The 20,835-nt window shown below is 39.4% G+C and overlaps 1 protein-coding gene across 4 annotated transcripts in view; it reads right to left on the reverse strand.

Moving 5' to 3' along the window:
- LOC139471642 (activated Cdc42 kinase-like) overlaps positions 1–20,835 on the reverse strand; it is a 161,982-nt gene that overhangs the window by 99,378 nt on the left and 41,769 nt on the right. The window contains exon 1 of one of the 4 annotated variants that reach the window (XM_071254050.1): positions 10,054–10,084. The exons of the other annotated variants lie outside the window; for them this stretch is intronic. Coding sequence (XP_071110151.1) covers positions 10,054–10,069 — 16 coding nt within the window. The 5' untranslated portion in view covers positions 10,070–10,084. Of the gene's footprint in view, positions 1–10,053; positions 10,085–20,835 lie in introns of those variants that run through there. 4 annotated transcript variants of the gene reach the window in all.

The following is a 20,835-nucleotide window of genomic DNA, read 5'->3' on the forward strand; positions in this document are numbered from 1 at the left end:
AATTGTGTCTTGGATCACCGATCCCTTTGAAGTGCTGTAAGGATGCTGTGAGGTCATCTGAGGACAATCATGCAATGCTGACATGAATATTACCCAAAGTTGCCCCTCTTGCTCTTAGGTATCACATGTCAACTGTGATTCTTTGGGAATTATGACATGTTTTATAAACATGAAGTGTCCTGTTTCATGATGAGGGGCAGCTGAGTTGTGGGGAAAGTATTATTAGTTTTGGGACTTTGGATTATTCCATGACACATTCAGCTAAGTATAGGGTTCAGCAGGTCTGGAAGTAAACAAATGGGCATTTTGTCTTGGACATACCAGTGTCTTAAACACACACACACACACACACACAAAAGTTCTTCCTGTAAAGTTAAAAAGACAATTTTCAACATTTTGTTATCAACTGCATTCTGTGATAAAAACGTCAACCCCTACCAACTTAACCTCATTTTCAACCATCTTTTCAGCAGATTTTTCTCTTTACATATCGACAAGTTTGTACAGTCTTGAACTGTGCCAATCAAGATGATCATTTTATTATAATCAAATATCCCATATGAGCGAACATGTAACTCTTTCAGTTTTCTGGGTTAATTTCCCTTAAATCAGACAGACAAGTTATTGCAAAGGTCAGTCTACCAACCCAGAATATACCTGGTAAACTGGAACCGACAACAAGCATAGAATTCCTCTTGTGCAGTTGCTAGACATTTGACACGTATTATATATGAGAACAGTGAGATAACGTGCCACAAGAACCATCAAGAACTGAAACAGACTCTGGATTCAACAACTTAAAGTGCCCTTGCTCTTTACTGTGCAGTTGTATGTCAGGGTCCAGATAAGGAAACAATCACTTACATAAAGCACATGAATACATAACTGTGCCCAAAAATATGTAAAAGATATTAACCCAATACATAGGATACAAAGATTAATATTTTATTATTTTTTTTGTACAGCTATGTATTCCTGTGCATGAGACACTATCCTTGTGAGAATGAGACTGCAATGGTATGATATAATTTCATCACCTTCAAAGTGAGATTACTTCTACATTTCCGTCACCAGCATCCGAAACAAGATATGTCCATGAATTTACCCAAACAATAAACAGTGCAATGGCATCAAAGGCCTTATCGAAAACTTGTGTCACTATCACATCACAACTGAAACAAGCTGCCACAATAACAATCTTGTTACACATACAACACACATACAACACTCATACAACACACATACAACACACATTAACTCTATACATGCCCTGGTCTCACCCTGTCCTTTAAGACACAGTGCTAGCACACAAGTTTTAATGCTACTCAAATTTACTCAAAATCTTTGAATTAAAAATAAACAACTGCAATGTGAGCTGGAATATTTCACTTCCAAACACAGGTTGCTGTGTCCTGTGTCTTGGCTACAAGCCCAAACAAACAGTCCAATCACCCTCATCTCCGGGACGTCCAGTTGGGAGAACACATCCTCTCCAGTTCCACAAGCAAGGAAGCTACGCCTTTGTGCCCCCTGCATCCACAAACAAATGTTTATTTCATCAATCTAATCACATGCTGCAGGATCTTGCTTTAATTATCCCAGTAATTGCACCATTTAATCGTTATCAGATGGCGTCAATGTACACTCTGTCCCCGCCATGATTGACATGGTAATCTCAGTCAGGGGAGCAGAGCAGTTGGATGTACATTCTAATTAATACTAACTTGAAACCAGCATCTGGTGATGGAGTCTGACCTCATATATACTCATCCTAAACTAGACTCTGTTGTATTTCAGGGGATTTACAAATGAGCCAATAATCTTTTACTGGCAGTGGTTTGTGTGTTGGCAAATCATGAATGAGAATGAGGTTTGAGATCAATCTGCTGACAAAATATAAAGTCCACATCGTGGCAGAAAAATTAAACATGAGTTATCACTGTGTATAATTTGAAGAACACTACCTTTATTACATCAGAGCCAAATATCCTGTCAGGCTGTCAATCATGCTATAATTTTTGTAAAGTTTTTAAACAGACGTCCTCTTTACTGTCACCATAACTAATAGCTGTGAGGAAAACCCTGTCCTCCACAGATATGTAACTTCACATGCGCGTGGCGGGAAGCCATCACTTCTTTTCTGTATGTCCAGATGTCAACAAGTCAAATTTGTTGATCACATCAAATGCAAGCATAGTGGCTCAAGAACTTTGCCATAAAATCACACTGACAAGGGGCGGTCGGGTAGCCTCGTGGTTAAAGCGTTCACTCATCACGCCGAAGACCCAGGTTTGTTTCCCGGCATTGGTACAATGTGTGAAGCCCATTTCTGGTGTTCCCCGCCGTGATATTGCTGGAATATTGCTAAAAGTGGCGTAAAACCATACTCACTCACTCATACAGAAAATCTCCAGACAGTGAAAGACAGTGCCCAAACAAAACTATATTTACTCAAAAGAAGCTAAGGACAGACTAACTATAGTGATATGAAAATATCGGGTGGTCCTTAACTTCTTTCGAGTAGAATAGGTGCATTTCTGCCTCATTGATGATGAGGTAGTCCAGCAGTCAAAGCATCCACTCCTCACATGTATGCACACCTGGGTTCGAATCCCTACATGCAGTGGTAGAAACTAACCGTTTTAGTCCCCTAGTCCTTCATATAATAATAACATATAGCAAACCCCTTAATACCTTAACTTTTGGGCAGTTTGGCAAAGACTATAGGACTAGTGCCAGGTTCTAACTCTGTACAATGGTACAAAGTGATGCCATGACCATTCTTGTCATTCTGCTAAGGATGTTGCAGTAATATTAACAAAATCAGCATACAATCATCCCCACGTTCTACCTAACCATACCAATGCAGATCCAGGGTAGAATAGGTCTTCAGCAACCCATGCTTGCTGTAAAAGGCGACCCATGAAGATCCAGGGTAGAACAGGTCTTCAGGAACCCATGCTTGCTGTAAAAGGCGACCCGTGAAGATCCGGGGTAGAACAGGTCTTCAGCAAACCATGCTTGCTGTAAAAGGCGTCCCGTGAAGATCGGGGGTAAAACAGGTCTTCAGCAAACCATGCTTGCAGTTAAAGGCGACCCGTGAAGATTGGGGGTAGAACAGGTCTTCAGCAAACCATGCTTGCTGTAAAAGGCGTCCCGTGAAGATCGGGGGTAAAACAGGTCTTCAGCAAACCATGCTTGCAGTTAAAGGCGACCCGTGAAGATTGGGGGTAGAACAGGTCTTCAGCAACCCATGCTTGCTGTAAAAGGCGATCCGTGAAGATCTGGAGTAGAACAGGTCTTCAGCAAACCATGCTTGCAGTTAAAGGCGACCCGTGAAGATCTGGAGTAGAACAGGTCTTCAGCAACCCATGCTTGCAGTTAAAGGCAACTATATGCTTGTCAAAAGAGGCAACTGACGGGATCGGTTGGTCAAGCTCGGTGACTTGGTTGATGCATGTTAGTATCCCAATTGGTAGACTTGACTATTTACAGACCACTGTCATTTAGCTGGAATATTGCTGAGTGCAGCGTTAAACAACAAACAACCATAACCATAATCTACACTTATCCCAGAGATGATCATTTTTCCATAATACAACACAATGCATTGGTGTTAACAGCGTATAAAATTCCCCCAAATTTCAGTCAGACAACCGGCCTAGCCAGTTTGCAAAGTTTCCAGACCAAATAAAATGTTACCAGTCCAGAATTTTCTAGACTAACGAACAAAAGTTATAAAAGTGTAAACATACGAATAGTACTGATTAATCTCAGATCTCAGAAAATAACAATACACTGGTAGATTGTCAGCTTAGTAACTTTAAACTCATTTCATTCATCAAATTCCAAGTCATTCAACCTGAACACTCAGATCCATAGTCTGTATTAAGTGCAGATTAAATGTTACTGTCAAGCATTTGCCCAGATGAAAATAAGGACAGAAACTTGAGGTGGTGAGGTGAAATGGGGTTTAACATCGCGTCCAAGATGATTGCACTTATATAGCAACGTGCATGTACGTGAGTGTGTTTGTGTGGCTGCTTGTACTAGTCCGGACTGATGCCGATTTATAGTGCTAGCTCACTGAGATACCATGCCGCAGTTTAACATGAATACCCCAATCAGACACAGTATACTGACTCCGAGCCAACCAGTCCTTGTTTTAGCCCCTTAATGCCAAGCGCCAGACAGGGTAACAACAAGTACCATCTTTTAACGTCTTTTGGTATGATACGGCCGGTGATCGAATCCCCGGAACCTTCCGCTCTCCTGGCGGATGCTCTACCACTAGACCATGGAGGCTGTCTGACAGAAACTTGAAGTAACTGAATAATGTGTTTCATGTTTACAGTTAATTTAACTCTTACATTGAATTAAAACTAGAATGCTTTGGTAATTCAGGGAAAATAATAATAACTGAACCATCGGGTGTGCCTCTTTTCAAAACTTACTGTCCCGTCAGCGAAATAGACCCTCTCCGACTGCTGAGCAGGCGGGTATATTAAACATGAACTAGCATGTGACAAGCATGGTATGTTGCACTACCTATGGACACGATGCTGCCTTCTGCTTTCCCTCTCAGACAGGAGTAAACATGGGAAACTCAGGTAATTGAAGTCAGCCGTGTATGAGTATACACTCTCCATCAGGAATGCTGCAGCAGACAGCTGCTCACCACCTAGGTTTTTCTGTTTTTCCCAAAGTTCACCCCTTCTCTAGACCTGGTTGGATCTCAAGGTCCATCTGGTAGGTGTGCACGGATCATGGTCACATGTCTGGTCTGCATGTTTACTTCAGTGTACTATTGTCAGCTTACAGTTGCAGAGGTTTCTCCATCACTTCCTTGGATGGTTCTCAAGACCCATCTGGGAGGTGTGCACAGATCAGGTTCACATGTGTGTCTCATGTACACTTTATGGTACTCATCAGCTTCAGATTGCAGAAGGTTCTCATCAGTTCCCTGAATCAGTGAATGAATGTTGTTTTACACCCTTCTCTTGCCCTAGCTGCTTCTCTGCTCCCATCTGGTCGGAGTGCATGGATCATGTTCACATGTGTGTCTCCATTATACTTTATAGTACTAATCAGATTCAGATTTCAGTAGTTTCTCATCATTTTCTTGGATGGATGAATGATTGAAAATGAATGAATGTTGTTTTAAACAAGTCATCAATATTCATGGAAGTCTAAACATTATCAACAGTGGGTTAAGTAAACCAGTAGTTGATAACAAATGGCAATGACCCACACTGTTGGAGAACAATGACACACATCATCGTTAGCCTTGTTCCAGAAGCAACCCTGGCTCTGCAGCTGTATACTTACCTGTGTCTGTGTTAAACTATGGTAGTCACAACGTAGCGCTAAGATCTTTTCTGGAATGTAGCCCAGATCACACATTGTAACCAACATTAAGCCTTCAATTCAATGGGTCCTTGTCATGACCAGAATTTCAACAACTAGAAGATTATGGGGTCCCCAGATTCAAATACGATGTCAGCAAGACTCGAGAACCACAGGACATTCCTTAATTTTGAACACTGCCAACAGATACTCATCCTTAGCTGGCTCACATTACATGCATGGGATGCTGTGGATCTTAGCCTCTGTCTCAGACTCTGATACAAATATATCAAATACCGCCCATGCAAGTCTATAATGTTTGGCAAGTTTAGATTACTGCAGTATCAGGAAAAGAGTCTCTGGGCTCCCTTTTATTATATTTTTGTTAAGATAATTGAACAACTTTTTTTTTCTGTACGATATGTTCGGTTCAGAGACTAGATGTTAAGTCTATCTCAATCCCTGAATTATACTATCTTTCCTTCCGCCTTGATCTTACTGTAATACTATAGCCCTAAAAATGCAAAATGAAGCAAGTCTAGATTTTTTACAAGTTTCTGAATCTCTAATCCCTTGGGCCTCCTTTTCAATTTAAATGTTTCTATCAAAATGCCATATTTCAGAGACTAAGCATCAGTCGACTGTGGATCTATTCTACACTAGCATCCCAACAGGTGCCTTCATGGAGATACAGAAGCAGCACCTGAACCATCATGTAATCACTGTCCCGTCCCACCTTCCAGCTTTCTTCATCACAGTCCTCTTAACATAATCAGGACTTACTTGAATGCACTTCCCATTTGGGATTAAAGCCCGTGAAACACATTACTTTCAAATGAATGATATATTTGAAAGAACATCAGACATGCTTTAAGTAGTCATCTGAACAGAACAAATAAGTGTATCCTTTCATAGACTGATTAGAATCAGGTGTAGACATGAGAACCGTTCCGACAAATGTGACCATTTTTATTTTGGAGGGGGGCATCGCCAGTAGGTGATGCTATTTAAAGTTAAGGATGTAATATTGTTTACAATGACATGGACAAGTTCTGTTGCAGAAGGCTTTGTCCTGATAAAATGGCATTTGCAGTGGAAAGACTATATACTGTGCATTTGATCAAATATTATTAAAAAATAAACAGTTTCTTCTTTTTCGATTTTTGTTGTTATTTTCTTTTCATTTTCAATCAATACAACCAGTTTTTCTTCATTTTCTGATTATGGCTTTTGGTTCTAAAAATATAAAGTGTTGCCTTAGTAGTAATAACTCACTATGCAGGATATGATTTGAGACAATCTACAGGCCAGTGTGGTCAGCCAAGGTGAGACACTGACCCTTAAAAATATTCACAAGCCAATTTATGGTCAACCTTCCATACTTAGTGCTGTTATTGTACATGTGGAATGACATATACATGAATATTAAAGTGCATATCAACACACTTCAATATTAAACTATATCTTTAACAACAGGCTATCAACGGTTTCAACTGACTTCGTTATTAGCATGATAAATACCAGCGCCCCTTTGTACTCATTTTTACTGGGCATGGGTTAAAAAACTGTAGTTCAATCAACCCCTGATGACATGCAGCAGACTTCCATCACATTTAACATCCCTTTTAACAAATGTATTGTAATATTTTCAGAGCCTAATAAAGTGGGTGACCACGTTAATACACTATCAGCAATATAGGCAGTGATATGGAAATATATATTTCCCTTCAGTACATTAGAAATGTCCATAAATGTCCGTTCCAATTTCTAAGGAACACCTTTCCTCAATCCATTCCTGGATGAAAACAACCACAGAAGACCTAGCTTTACCAAGTATGACGCAAGAAACAAAAGTCAATTATCTTCAATACATTTGACACCAAATTTGACAAATGGACTGCTACCATGATTTGACATTCAAGTTGAGATTCATGTGCTATTTTAGAAACATAATGGACACAAGTCTTAAAATATGGGACAGTTTTATGACACAAAATAAATCATTCAATCTAACAACCATATTTTCCAACTTGCAACATTTAGTGATTATGTCAAGTCAGCATTTTCCCCCAAACCAGGAGTCTGTGAAGACTGTAAGATCCACCTGACTGAATACACTGTAATGCTTCCTCTGACAGAATAATGCTTATTTGTTACAGGCTCCTAAAACTATGCTCAAGGAATGAGCACTCAAGAGACTGAGACGTGATTCTTTATTACTTGGGTTCTGCATCTGTTAACCCAAAATTTAAAAAAAATATAGAAAATTAAGAGCATGTGTGTTTACTTTCTTTCATCAAATCTTAATTTCGATCTAAGAAGATCCTTACGAGAAGGGAGGCAGTTCACAGCAGTCACCTAAAAACTGAGTGAGTTGGGTTTCATATTCTTCTTTCAATAGTATTTCAGTTAAAGGGACAGGACAGACCGTACAACAATAGCCAATAACCCCCCCCCCCCCCCCCCCCCACTTGGCTCTGCTCCTCTTATTCTGCGAACACAATGCTGCTCCAGTGACCACACCACGGGTGTCGGCTTACCATGTGACCATACATTTCTCTTGTTTGTAAACAAACGAAAAACATACAATCTGTTTCTTCAATTTGCCGCTAAAAAAACAAGAATCAAGCCAGATTACTCTGTGCAGTGCCTGCGTTGTCGGCTTCACTGTGCAGAGCTCTCGTTTGAGAATTGTATCTGGCATGTAACCGCACACTCGAAAATTATTTCATGCATGATTTAAAAACACACAGTTGTCGATGTACTGACCCTTTAACTTGATATGGAAGGAAGGCTCATGTGCAGGTCTGCACAATGAATGGCACCACCTTGGACCGCCGGAACACCCATGACCCCTTTCATTCCTCGAAAGAAACCAAGCACCACAATCAGGGCTCAATTTAAGGAATTTTATTTAACCTGCACCAGTTGCATGTTGACATGAAAAGCAAGTTGCACCTTGGTCCCTTAAATATAGCCAATTTGAAACACAGGCAGGTGTGCTACCAGTGTCACATAAATTAATGACGCATTATTGTAAAAATCATAGGAACATGTGCGCATAATCTTGAAGTACCCAAAGTCACGTCAAGCAATACAAATTAACATAGGGATCAGTGATGCAGTATGGCAAATCGTAGACACAGACAAGCATTCCTCGAACACAGGTAACACATCAAGGATCATAATCAAGATGAATCTAGGATATGAATGTACAAACAGCAGATCCTGGTATGGCAAAGGGGTGCAACCCTGCACAAGTAATCTGTCTATCAAGAACGTAAAAAAGATAAATGGAAACAAAACTGTAAGATACAGATCAAAACGCAATCACTTGTTCCACTGAACTGTGATAACTTCCAAGATAACTCATTAAATTAAGCATGAAATTACTGCTCGGAACATTAAAAATATTGGGAAATAATTCAGCTTGATGTTTGGAAAAGATTCTTTTTCTACCCAGGAAGTTTGTCAACCTGTGCCAAACAACTTTGAGTAGCCTATAACAAGCCTGGACATGTTTTGGGAGACATTTCATCAGATATTAGTCTTAACAAAAGGACAGTTATTAGCTGAGCTTAATAAACAGAAAAATATTAGACTAGAGTCAGGCTTCAGACATGCGACTAAAGTCACGGACTGCGGAGATGAACATGTGAGGTGTACTTTATTTCAATATCAGCTACTTGCCTTTCTAATCTCTGCTCCAAACCTGAACTACTTGTCGAGTTGATTCATACAATATATATGTTGATTGAGAAATTACAGTAAGGTCTTAAAAACCAGGCCATCATTAACACCGAGACAACATGGAAATGAGAGAATATTATAATAGTTGCAATGTAACAGATGCTTGTTTATCTGATCATAAATTAAATGGAAATCTCTGTAGCTGCAGGTATGTAATAAATTGCCAGGCAAAAGATAGTACACATTTTAAAATTGAATTTAAAAAAAACTATACGAACATGATCAAAACATAAATACACAGAAAAGAGTCGCTGAAACAATGCAAACTTGAGAGAATTCCAAAAACACAGCCATGATACCCTTATCGAATACATCACCATCGAATAACTATTCCATATTTGCTTCATTTTTAGCCACCATCAAACATGGGTGTAAACTTTCTTCAGTAAAATTGACATTTTCAGCAGAGCCCTGGGATAACGTATGTAGATACATGTATTAATTAATCTGGTCATTCATACAGTGAAGTTGAATTAAGTTAGATCTTTATTCAGCCATATGACAAATCAGAAATAATGGGTGTATAGTCAGAAAGAAATGTGAACAATAGTGACTTGTAGTGTATCCATTGAGTTCTAGATAATTTTTGTCATTGAACAATATATCACGTGTCTAACCACGGGTCCGGTTAGTCCTGTGGGTACCTGGCTCCTACTCAGTATCCAACCGACCCGGGTACCCGAGTTACCTGTTCCAGCCCTTGTATTAGGTAACTCTACATAAATTTCGTAAAGTCATCAATATTTGTAACTATATACAATGCAGGTATAGTCTCCACATTGTTGATGCAGGTAGCTGTGATGTACCAGGTATCTACCTCAGGTATGTCTGATAACCTTCAGCTACCACCTGTCACAATAACCAGCTGACAATGTCAAGAAAATACTACAAATTCCAGCAGTAAAACACGACATATACAGATCAATACCACAAGCAGTCTCAGATAGGTGCCGTTACCTTTTTTCCCCTGCATCGTCAATTACATGTCAATTTCGCCGAGTGTGACCATGTCAACACGTCAATCTCACCAGGGCTGGGCTATGTGCGAGCAAGGGTGAGCTGGTTTTATCAGGACCAGACACCCGCTAATCCATCACAGGTAGCTACAAACATGGCAGTCCCCTGCATCTTTATCACCTGACAAAACCTACAGAGAGGAAAAGGCAGATAAAAGACAATTTTTATTCACCCAGGGTTAGGGTCTGGATAGTTGCCGAATAAACGAATAAAGGACTTGTCACTGTCATGAGATCTTAATAGTCTGTGCATGTCGGTTTCAATAATGAAAGGTTAAATGCAGGGCTGACCTATCCCTATGCGATGAATAATGCATGCAATCGAGGAGAAAATTCCCCATCCAAATAATTCCTTGGCGCTAAATTAATCAGTCAACATGTGTGGCTTGACACCCTGTGGCTATCCTGGACTCCCCACACAGACTTCGAGCAATCTGTCTGAAGGGAAGCATGCTTGACCAAAACAATCAGGCATTTACACCAACAATAGTTTCATATTTCTAAAGAACCAGGTCTAGTTTCAAGGAATCCTTTCCACAAAGTTCTGTCTGTTTTCTCTGACAAGCAACCACACAACCACAATCAAAGTCAGACAACTACTGTATTCGACGTAATAAGCGCCCAGGGGACTCTCAAAATTAGAAATAGGGGGCTCTTATTCAAATATAATTTTGTTGAAAAAAATAAAGAGTTGAAACATCGTAAATTTCTAGGTACATATATGTACCTGAAATGATACAAAAGAAAAGTTTGTGCATACGTATTCACAATTTCAGAATTTAAATGCACAAAGTTAAGGGTGCATATAAGACACGAGTGCGTATTATACACTGATAAATACATGTGTACATTGACCAATCAGAAGAGGTGCTAATTAGGACTGTGGGCACTTATTAGTGTGGGGCGCTTATTACATCGAATACGGTATATGAATACTTATGGTAGAAAGAAAGTATTTCTTGGCAATCTGTTGCACTGACGTCATATCTATTCATATGTATGAGGTATGCAGTACACTTCCACATATGCATTGCTATTTCTTTCTTATTTTACGTACTTGTGATTGTATGTGCATCTGTGCGTGCTACACATCACATATTTTATGTACCTGTGAACTCTGTCTGATGTAAGGCAAAGTCCCTCTTGGGTAATAAAGCAAGACTCGAATTTGTAAACAAGGAATTTTTAACAGAGATAAGTGACGCATTATGGTCAATAAACTTTAGAGGTACTGAGTGTTTTCAAAGATCGATTTTGTTTGGCCGAGATTGGGTTTGACAATTTTTTAAATTTTTTTTAACATGCCTTTCTTGTTTGTTTAACAACGCACTCAGCAACATTCTATCTATATGACGGCGGTCTGTAAATAATCGTGTTTGGACCAGACAATCAGGTGACTGACATCATGAGTATCCATCTACCAATAACATGCATCAACCAAGTCACCGAGCTTAACCACCTGATCCCATTAGTCACCTCTTACAACAAGCAGAGTCCCCTTTTACAGCAAACATGGGTTGCTGAAGATCTATTCTACGGGTATTTTTGACATTCCCTTGGAGCATGTGGACATAAATATTAGGTTGCATTTTTCAATAATAGTTTGCACTTGTGCATGTTTTATATGGCTAAATCCAGCCCATATCACCCCTTGCGACAACATGCATAATCCATAAGAATATTATAATCAGCATGATCATAACAACATCACATTAGGCCTGCTTCATGAATTTAACGTTTGTTTGTTTGTTTGTTTGCTGTTAAACGCTGCACTCAGCAACATTCTACTGTACGACAGCTCTCTACCAGCTCTATTCCACCCACAATCAGGTAACAGGTAACGTCAACTAAAAACCCAAACTTTACTCACCCAAACTAAGTGAGTGAGTGGGTGGGTGGGTTTTGTTAGAGTGAGTGAGTGAGTGAGTGGGGAGTGAGTGAGTGAGTGAGTGAGTGAGTGAGTGAGTGAGTGGGGAGTGAGTGAGTGAGTGAGTGAGTGAGTGGGGAGTGAGTGAGTGAGTGGGTGGGTTTTGTTAGAGTGAGTGAGTGAGTGAGTGAGTGAGTGAGTGAGTGAGTGAGTGAGTGAGTGAGTGAGTGAGTGTGTGAGGTTTTACACTGCTTTTACCCATTATACCAGCAGTAGGGAACTGAACCCAGGACTTTGGTGTGACGAGTAACCACAAGGCTACCCCACCTAAGAGATTTCAATATGATTTCAAAACACCCACAACATAACTGCAGGGATCTTGTCTATGTCAGTTGATAAAATGAGGTACTGCAATCATAGCCATGATTCCAACAGGACCTTCCATCGACCATTTCCCAGGTAGGTTTGTCTGGACGTAACAATCAAACAGTCCAGGTGTGTGTGCGGGAATGGTGAGGTCAAATGATGTCCTAACAGTCATTGGTAACAGATATGACAAACCTGTCACTCATCTACAATGACTCATTCCACTTGGAGATAACTGTATTTCAATCAGTATCATTGGATGCAGGCTTTATTCAATTGACCCACATTCAGCTGAAAAGATATTTTTTTGTAAATCATAAACAAATATTTCATACAAATATTTTTTCTGCTTAAGATTCCTCTGTGAAAATGTTAAAGGTAAATGTGTCGAACAGGTCTCATTCTGATATTGCTGGGATATCGCTAAAAGTGGCATCACTCACTCACTCACCCGCTCACTCACCTAAATACCTCACTCACCGAAATACAAACAACCTCATTGGCTCACTAACCTTGATTAAAAATCCCTTATAAGCATTAAATTACTGACTGATCATTTTGATAACAGTATCTGAAGTGGGAAAAGACCAAGGCCTTGGGTTTATGCTAAAGATCTTGTTGCCTATGATTGCCACCATAAATTTACTTATTTGTATGTCATGGCTTGAGGCTGTTGATCACACAACTGACTCCCATCAAGGTCAGGCAACACTTTAGTATTTTTCAGTTTATGGACAGATCGCAGCCATAGCCCAAAACCTGTTTATTTTGTCACACAAAATCCATCAACCCAAATTTTTCAATGCCAAACAAACTAAAATATATTGAGCATCAGAAATTTGTACTTTCATTTCGACTAACCCAATTGGTTTGCATTAATCTGAAAACCACAAAAGAAAAAAGCGTGTCAATATTGACTCAATGACTAATCCTTCAACACCTGGCGCAGTAGAGGAAAAGAAGAAACTAAAAAAATGAAATGGCTTCTCACACAAATGCATCGGCCACAGTTCAGTGAGGCAAATACCAAGTCAATCAGCCATGTCAGTCCTACTTATCTTTGTTGTTTTTTTAGCAGTTTGATTAACTTGCAATTGTACTGGTTAGTTTAAAATCAACAGCCACTCTGGAACTGCCCGGAGCTGTAAATAAACTTGGTAGTTGCCAAGAGAGGGCCTATGATGCTGCTCCAGAGTGAGGCTCTCCTGTGCATCCACAGACCGATACAACACTGTTAACCCTAAGTGTAACCAGATTGAAAGGCTTTTGTCTGTTTGTTTGTTTGTTGTTTAACACAACACTCAGCAATATTCAAGCTATATGATGGCGGTCTGTAAATAATCGAGTGAGGACCAGACAATCCAGTGATCGACATCATGAGCATCAATCCACACAATTGCTTGATGCATGTCATTATCAACAAGTCACAGAGCCTGACACCCGATCCTGCTAGTCACCTCTCAGGATAAGTTTGGGTTGCTGAAAACCGATTCTAGATTGAAAGGTAGTTCCTTAACATTTTATGGAAAGTTAAACTAGACAACAAGAGGACTAATCTATTATGATTCAAGTTATGGTGGTGATTATTATAGTGAAAAGGATGTTGGTTATGATCAGTAATTGAAAAGCCTATTGTGTTCGACAAAAAGACAATGCTGCAGGAAACGAGTGTGTGAGTGAGTTTGGTTTAACACCGCTTTTAACAGTATTCCAGTTATATCACGGCGTGTTAGCTTATGTGGGAGGAAATCCCGAAGTGATGCAGATCTCAGACGTTTACCACTTCAGCACGGGTATGGTGCTGACAAACCTAGAAACATAATCGGGGCAAACCAGGATTCAAAACCACAATCATAGGTTTCTGGTGTCCCAAAAGGACGCAACCCTGTACAGCAAATTGCAGTGCCTTAGACGACTTGGACACCCGTGCCCGCCTACAGCAAATGAGTAGGAAATCACACTTGGTTGAAATTGATCTTGCCAGGTTAAACATTGAGCCAAACAGTGCTTCACCAACAGCAGACATGAAAGTAACCAACGCTGCAATTTAATATTTGTGTTTTTACTCAAAATATTACATAAATGATTAAAATAAATAAATTCTCAAACACATATTTCATTAAACCCAAACTTGGCAAAAGTGAATGTGATTAGATCTTACAAAATGACATTGCAATAAATTTGGAATTTGAAGGATTAGTGAGTGAGTTGGGTTTAACGCCGCTTTTAACATTATTCCAGTTATAATTTGAAGGGTTAATTCACGCAGCTGATGAGAAAATCATTCCGTTTTGAAAAAAGACTCTATGTGTGATGTGTGTCTATGAGATGTGTAAACTAGAAGACCCTGACTGAGATCCCACTGGTGCATTGAGGCTGTAATCGGCTGCACTGTAAATGACTCCATGGGGTTCATTTTTTCCCATGATTACACCGAGAGGACAAAGGATACCTGTCATTGTCTAGAAGGGTTTGTTTCACTCTATGTATGAAGCACATGGCGCTTGCAGTCACCAGGCAAAGATAATTATAAGGAAATTTGACAAAAAAATGCCTACAAATGCACTCAGCATGTCACATGTTTGTTGTACAGATTTGTATCCGTCTCCTGCTTCAGTCTCAGATCACCGTGATTACCAGTCAGTTAACTCTATAGCTGACATCATCACCCTCATTATGTAACTCAGCTAATGTCCTCTACCACGCCAGAGATCTGTTTTGTTATTTCCTTTTCTGTATTGCCTGACATTCTCCAATTTTTGACAGTTTTGGGGTGTGATCCTCTCCAAATACCTGTTAGTTTTTTTCATGACCCTTCCTGTGATGCGTAATATACTACTCAAAAGAAGTTAAAGATCATCCGATCTTTCTAAATGACAATCGTTAATCTGTCCTGGCTGGTGGGTATTGCAACACACATTCTTCCAATATGCATTGTCAGAAACTAACAGTTTTCGTCCACTAGTCCTTATAATAAGGTGAGGTGAAATTGGGTTTAACGTTGCGTCCAAGATTATTGCACTTATATAACGACGTGCATGGACTTGTTTGCGTGGCTGCTTGTACTAGTCTGGACTGATGCCGATTTATAGTGCTAGCTCACATAGATACCATGCCGCAGTTTAACATGAATATCCCACTCAGACACAGTATACTGACTCCGAGTCGACCAGTCCTTGTTTTAGCCCCTTTATCCCGAGCGCCAGACAGGGTAACAACAAGTACCATCTTTTAACGTCTTTTGGTATGACGCGGACGGGGATCGAATCCCGGACCTTCCGCTCTCTGGGCGGACGCTCTACCACAAGACCATGGAGGCGGCCCCTTATAATATCATAGCAAAAAAGGGCAAATTTCTTTATGATACCTTTACCATTGGGCAGTTTGGCAAGGACTAAGGACTAGTGTTAATTTCTAACACTGAATTGTGGTGTTCTTTGACTTCTTTTGGGTAGCTCATATTGTTTCTTATTAAAAACACAAAACCAACTGACATTTTTTCAAAGATTTAAAAAAATTTCCATGACCCAAAAGTGTCTGTAACCTTTGACAGCCCTCTTCCTGATCATGTTCTAGAAGCCATAAGATCCCCACCCCATCCCTTCACCTCCCATCTCCCATCTAACACAGAGGAACAATTTACACAGACAGCCCTCACTGATGGAGAAGATAACTCAAGCTGACAAACTTGTTATTTTGGGGGCGTCAGATGTAATGGGGGAAAAACGTCCAAAACGAAAACATTTTAAAACCAGGTAAGCGATGCACATGAAAGCTAACATTGATTGCTGTGTGATTGAAACAAGATGCTTCATGGCAGGGATAAACAACCTCTGCCCCTTCCTCTCCTCACAAAAGCAGGAACCAGCTCCCCTTGTCTTTATCTAAAGAAGACCAACCTGACTTTATTTCCCTTAGATCTGTACCAGGCAATCTGGGCACTTTATCTGCCCGAGTCATTTGGAAATACTTGCTGTGACAAGATAAATGGCTAAAATTATCTACCGCCAGAAAAGCTGTCTTGGAAAAGGCTGAAAATAACCCTTAGTTTTTGTAATGAACTCAAGGGTGACCGAGGAAAGGTTATAGCTGAGTGATATATTTGTGATTGGTAATAACTCACTAAAATACGTAAAAGGGAGATAACTCTAAACCCTTTTGAACACTCCTCAATGGCTGGGACCTTCTCTGATCCTCAGTCCCCATCAAGGTAAAAAGAACTTTGGACAATTGCATATGTGGTAGGATCATGTCAGTGTTAGTGATATTAAAAGTCTGATATCTGTTCTAAAGCGGATTGATTTGTAATAGAAGAAAGCAGTTGCTTATTTTACATTTAAACCAATCAAAGACTGTAGCATCTTGGAAACACGTACATCATCTCACGTCTCTCACTCACTGCACAGTCGGTTCTGAACAATTAAATTTTTAGAAAAGTTTTAAAATTTGAACTAATACTCCTAGTTTGCATCACCCGAAATAAATAAATACATAACAGCCTGTAAATAATTGAGTTTGGTCCAGACAAATCAGTGATGGACATCGTGATCAATGTTCCACACCGAGTACAAAGACTCACAAAAGACCACGTCATACAGCCTGGCCACTCGATCTAATTGTTTGCCTCTTACAACAAGCACAGGCAAAATTAAACCCTCACTTTCTGAAGGATTGCTGTTATGTCTACATATAAGCACAGGACACATATGTACAGTCATGCATACATATGCATCAACACATGTACACGCACATACACACAAACACGCATGCACGCATGCACACATGCATCAACAAAAACATTACAGGATTGCTTCTTCAAAACAGTAGCCAAACATTATCATAATCTCATCTCACCAACATATTCACCAACTACATAAACAATCTTCCATGAACTACAAAAACAAATACATGCCCATGTCTATACTCCAATAAAAGTCTCCCTAATTCAAATCAACGCACATCTTCTCATGTCTTGATAAAACTAATCCGAATGTAAACATACCAAATACAAATTCTCCTATCCCAGATCACACACAACCATCTACATTTCTCTATACTCATATCAACATGACTACACACAAACAGCTGATCAGATACAGAATTTAAGCCTGACCATACCTCAAAGTTGAATATTCACATGGATCTCTTGTGCATGCTGACATCTGATTCTATCTCAGTGGGTGTTACTAACATCAATCTATTTCACTTCATTGTACATCTGCAGGTGAACTCGATACAGTCATTTGACATCAGTTTCACGTACCTTCTTAATAATCATATATCAGCATGCGTCAAATTTCAAATTGTACAGTCCATCCAATCCCATGAGGAAAATAAACACCAGATTCTCCATGTGGGGTAAAACCTTCTTGATTTGGTAGGATATTGACACAGGTCAAACTTTGTTATCTCGAGACAGAAAAAATTGTGGCTTGTCGTTTAAATGTCAGAAGGGTTTGATGTAAGTTGTGTAGACGCTGACAAATTCATCGCAAACTGCAAGCTCATCTCAAAGACTGGTTGGGCGGTTTCATGTGTATGTTTCAAAGAAACTGCCTAAGGATAATTTGCTTAGACAGATTACTCCAGCTATTATAGGTGAGACTGCAGACCTACAACAACAGAGAGACAAAGTAGCGTCCTGAACAAACCAGCATAGACTTTCTCACTGATAATGACGGAACTGATAAAGACTAAACTTAAATTGGGCATAGACTTCTCACCAATAAAGACTAAACTTCAAATGGCCATAGACGTTGTCACCAATAAAGACCAAACTTTAATTGGGCATAGACGTTCTCATCGATAAAGACTAAACTTAAATTGGGCATAGACGTTCTCACCAATAAAGACCAAACTTAAATTGGGCATAGACGTTCTCCCCAATAAAGACCAAACTTCAAATGGCCATAGACGTTCTCACCAATAAAGACCAAACTTTAATTGGGCACAGACGTTCTCACCAATAAAGACTAAACTTAAATTGGGCATAGACGTTCTCACCGATAAAGACTAAACTTAAATTGGGCATAGACGTTCTCACCGATAAAGACTAAACTTAAATTGGCATAGACGTTCTCACCAATAAAGACTAAACTTAAATTGGGCATAGACGTTCTCACCAATAAAGACTAAACTTAAATTGGACATACACGTTCACAGTATGTCGTCATCATAAATCCAGGATTTCAGATCAGTTTATGTCTACAACACTGAATGCTTGTCATGCAAAAAGTCCAAAAGAGTCTGTTTTCCAATTTGGTGATGATATGGATGAATGTCAAAAGTTCCTAAATAATTAAAATGTCCTCATGCCATTTCTGTGAATCAAAGAAGCAACAGTCAACATCAAAATCTTAGCAGCAGTATCAAGAAACATGAGTTTAACAAGTAAGGAATCAACACTATGCCAAGTGTTATACCAAACAGAGGATTGGCAGGGCTAAGTCTGTCCTATCACCAGCCCAGCACTTGACTGTACAAGGGAAATCATGCAGAATACCAGCATAACACTTTCTTGTGACCGAGATTCAAATAAGAATACATGTGCTACATGTGCTACTTTGGCAAGGTGTTTTTAATGATAATAGCAATAACAACATTACTATTATTATTATGTAATAGAGTGCGAACCAAAAGAGTTTGCATGATGACGGGAGGGAGGCCCGAAGCTCAGAGATCATGAATATTTATGTACTGTATTCGACGTAATAAGCGCCTCGCTCTAATAAGCGCCCATGGCAATATTTGCTAATATATTGGCTAGTGAACAATCCCAATTAGCACCCTTTCCGATTGATCAATGTACACAATACTTATTTATTTGCGTATAATACGCACTCGTGTGTTATATGCACTCTTAATTATGGGCAATTAAATTCTGGAAAAATATATCTGGGTTATTTTCGACAAAATAATATTCTAATAAGAGCCCCTTATTTCTAATTTTGAGAGCGCCCTGGGCACTTTTTACGTCGAAAACGGTATATATATTTGAATTCTGCTATGTGAATGAACACAAAAAAATATTTATATATCATCATCAATCATCATCATCATCATCATCATCATCATCAAAAATAGTCAATTCATCGAAAATAAGCATTCTCAGTAATAGCAAGACTTAATCTCAGTAAAAGGAAATTGTTTGAATCAAGATACATACATTAGAGGTGCAATGATATTTTGAGGTCGTGATATCATACATATCCCCATATTAAGCATGCTAAGGGTGCAATATGATTCGCATCCCGATACAGCACTTTTATTTCATAAGTTGGTATTCCTTCTTTTTGCAGGTGAATCACAACCCGGAATCATATGTATTAATATTTCAGAGATCAAAATGAGATATTTATAGGCAGAAACATACAGGCTAGAGGACAATGTAAATATTGTGCCATTTATAGCCAAACAGGAAATACTAGAGAACCTGCATAAGCTGTTGTTGAAATATTTCTGTTATTGTTCATGTGTTTTTACGCCAATATAACTTGTAACGTAATGTATCGTTCAAATGGCGATACAGAGTTTGTAAATCAATGTATTGTATCGTTGGCCTCGTATCGCGATACAATCCAGTGTTGTAGCACCACGTACTGTCATACATGCCTGCTGATATAAGAACTCCGGCTTGCGTGGGAAGGAGGGCCGGGGGTGATGAACCAGTGGAAGAACTACACTTGCTGCTGAGGAGGAGGACATCCTATAGAGATGCAGGAGATTCCACTAGAACCAGGCATACTTTCTCACACACAACATTCTGAAACTGGTGGGACAGTGTTGATACTTGAATACATAGTTTATGCTCTTTGCCATGAGCTGCTTCTTGCTCCTTCATCAGGTGAAGACTGAGTAAGCGGATGAAGTTTTGTCATTATGTTGTTAATTTTATACATTCATCCCACCTTGATATTTGTAAACATATCATGTATATATATATATATCTATTAACTTTATGCACTTACTCAGAATTCCTGATGCCGTAGCTCTGAAGCATCATGTCAGACAAAGAATAAAGAAGTGGCTATCGATAGAAGTGTTTTCATGTTCTTCCAACTTCCTAATGCAAACAAAGACTTCAGTGTTGATGTTATTGCTGTTAAATTTGAGGTCGTAAGTGAAGGTTAAAAAAGTGTAAAGTAGTGCCGATGCATTAAATGGAATTTTGAAGGAAAGAAACACTTGCTGTATCTCATAGTGAAACGTTTACGTTCCATGTTTTTGAGAAATAACATCAGCCAATTATCAGCCTAAGACAGGCACAGATACAACAAGCACTTATGTTCTGACAGAACTCCAGACAAGTGGAACTCTTCTTTTGGACCCATGGAATATCACAGAAGGGGGACACTAGAAATAGGCCTTACATATGGTACCCATGTCGGGAATCAAACCCAGGTTTTTCCGCGTGATGAGCGAACGCTTGAACCACTAGACTACCCCACACCCCCTTTACTCAACCTAAGTATCATGGACTATCATTGATTA

Source organism: Haliotis cracherodii, unplaced genomic scaffold, assembly GCF_022045235.1.
Source record: "Haliotis cracherodii isolate W230 unplaced genomic scaffold, xgHalCrac1.p SCAF_23, whole genome shotgun sequence".
Lineage (NCBI taxonomy): Eukaryota > Metazoa > Mollusca > Gastropoda > Lepetellida > Haliotidae > Haliotis > Haliotis cracherodii.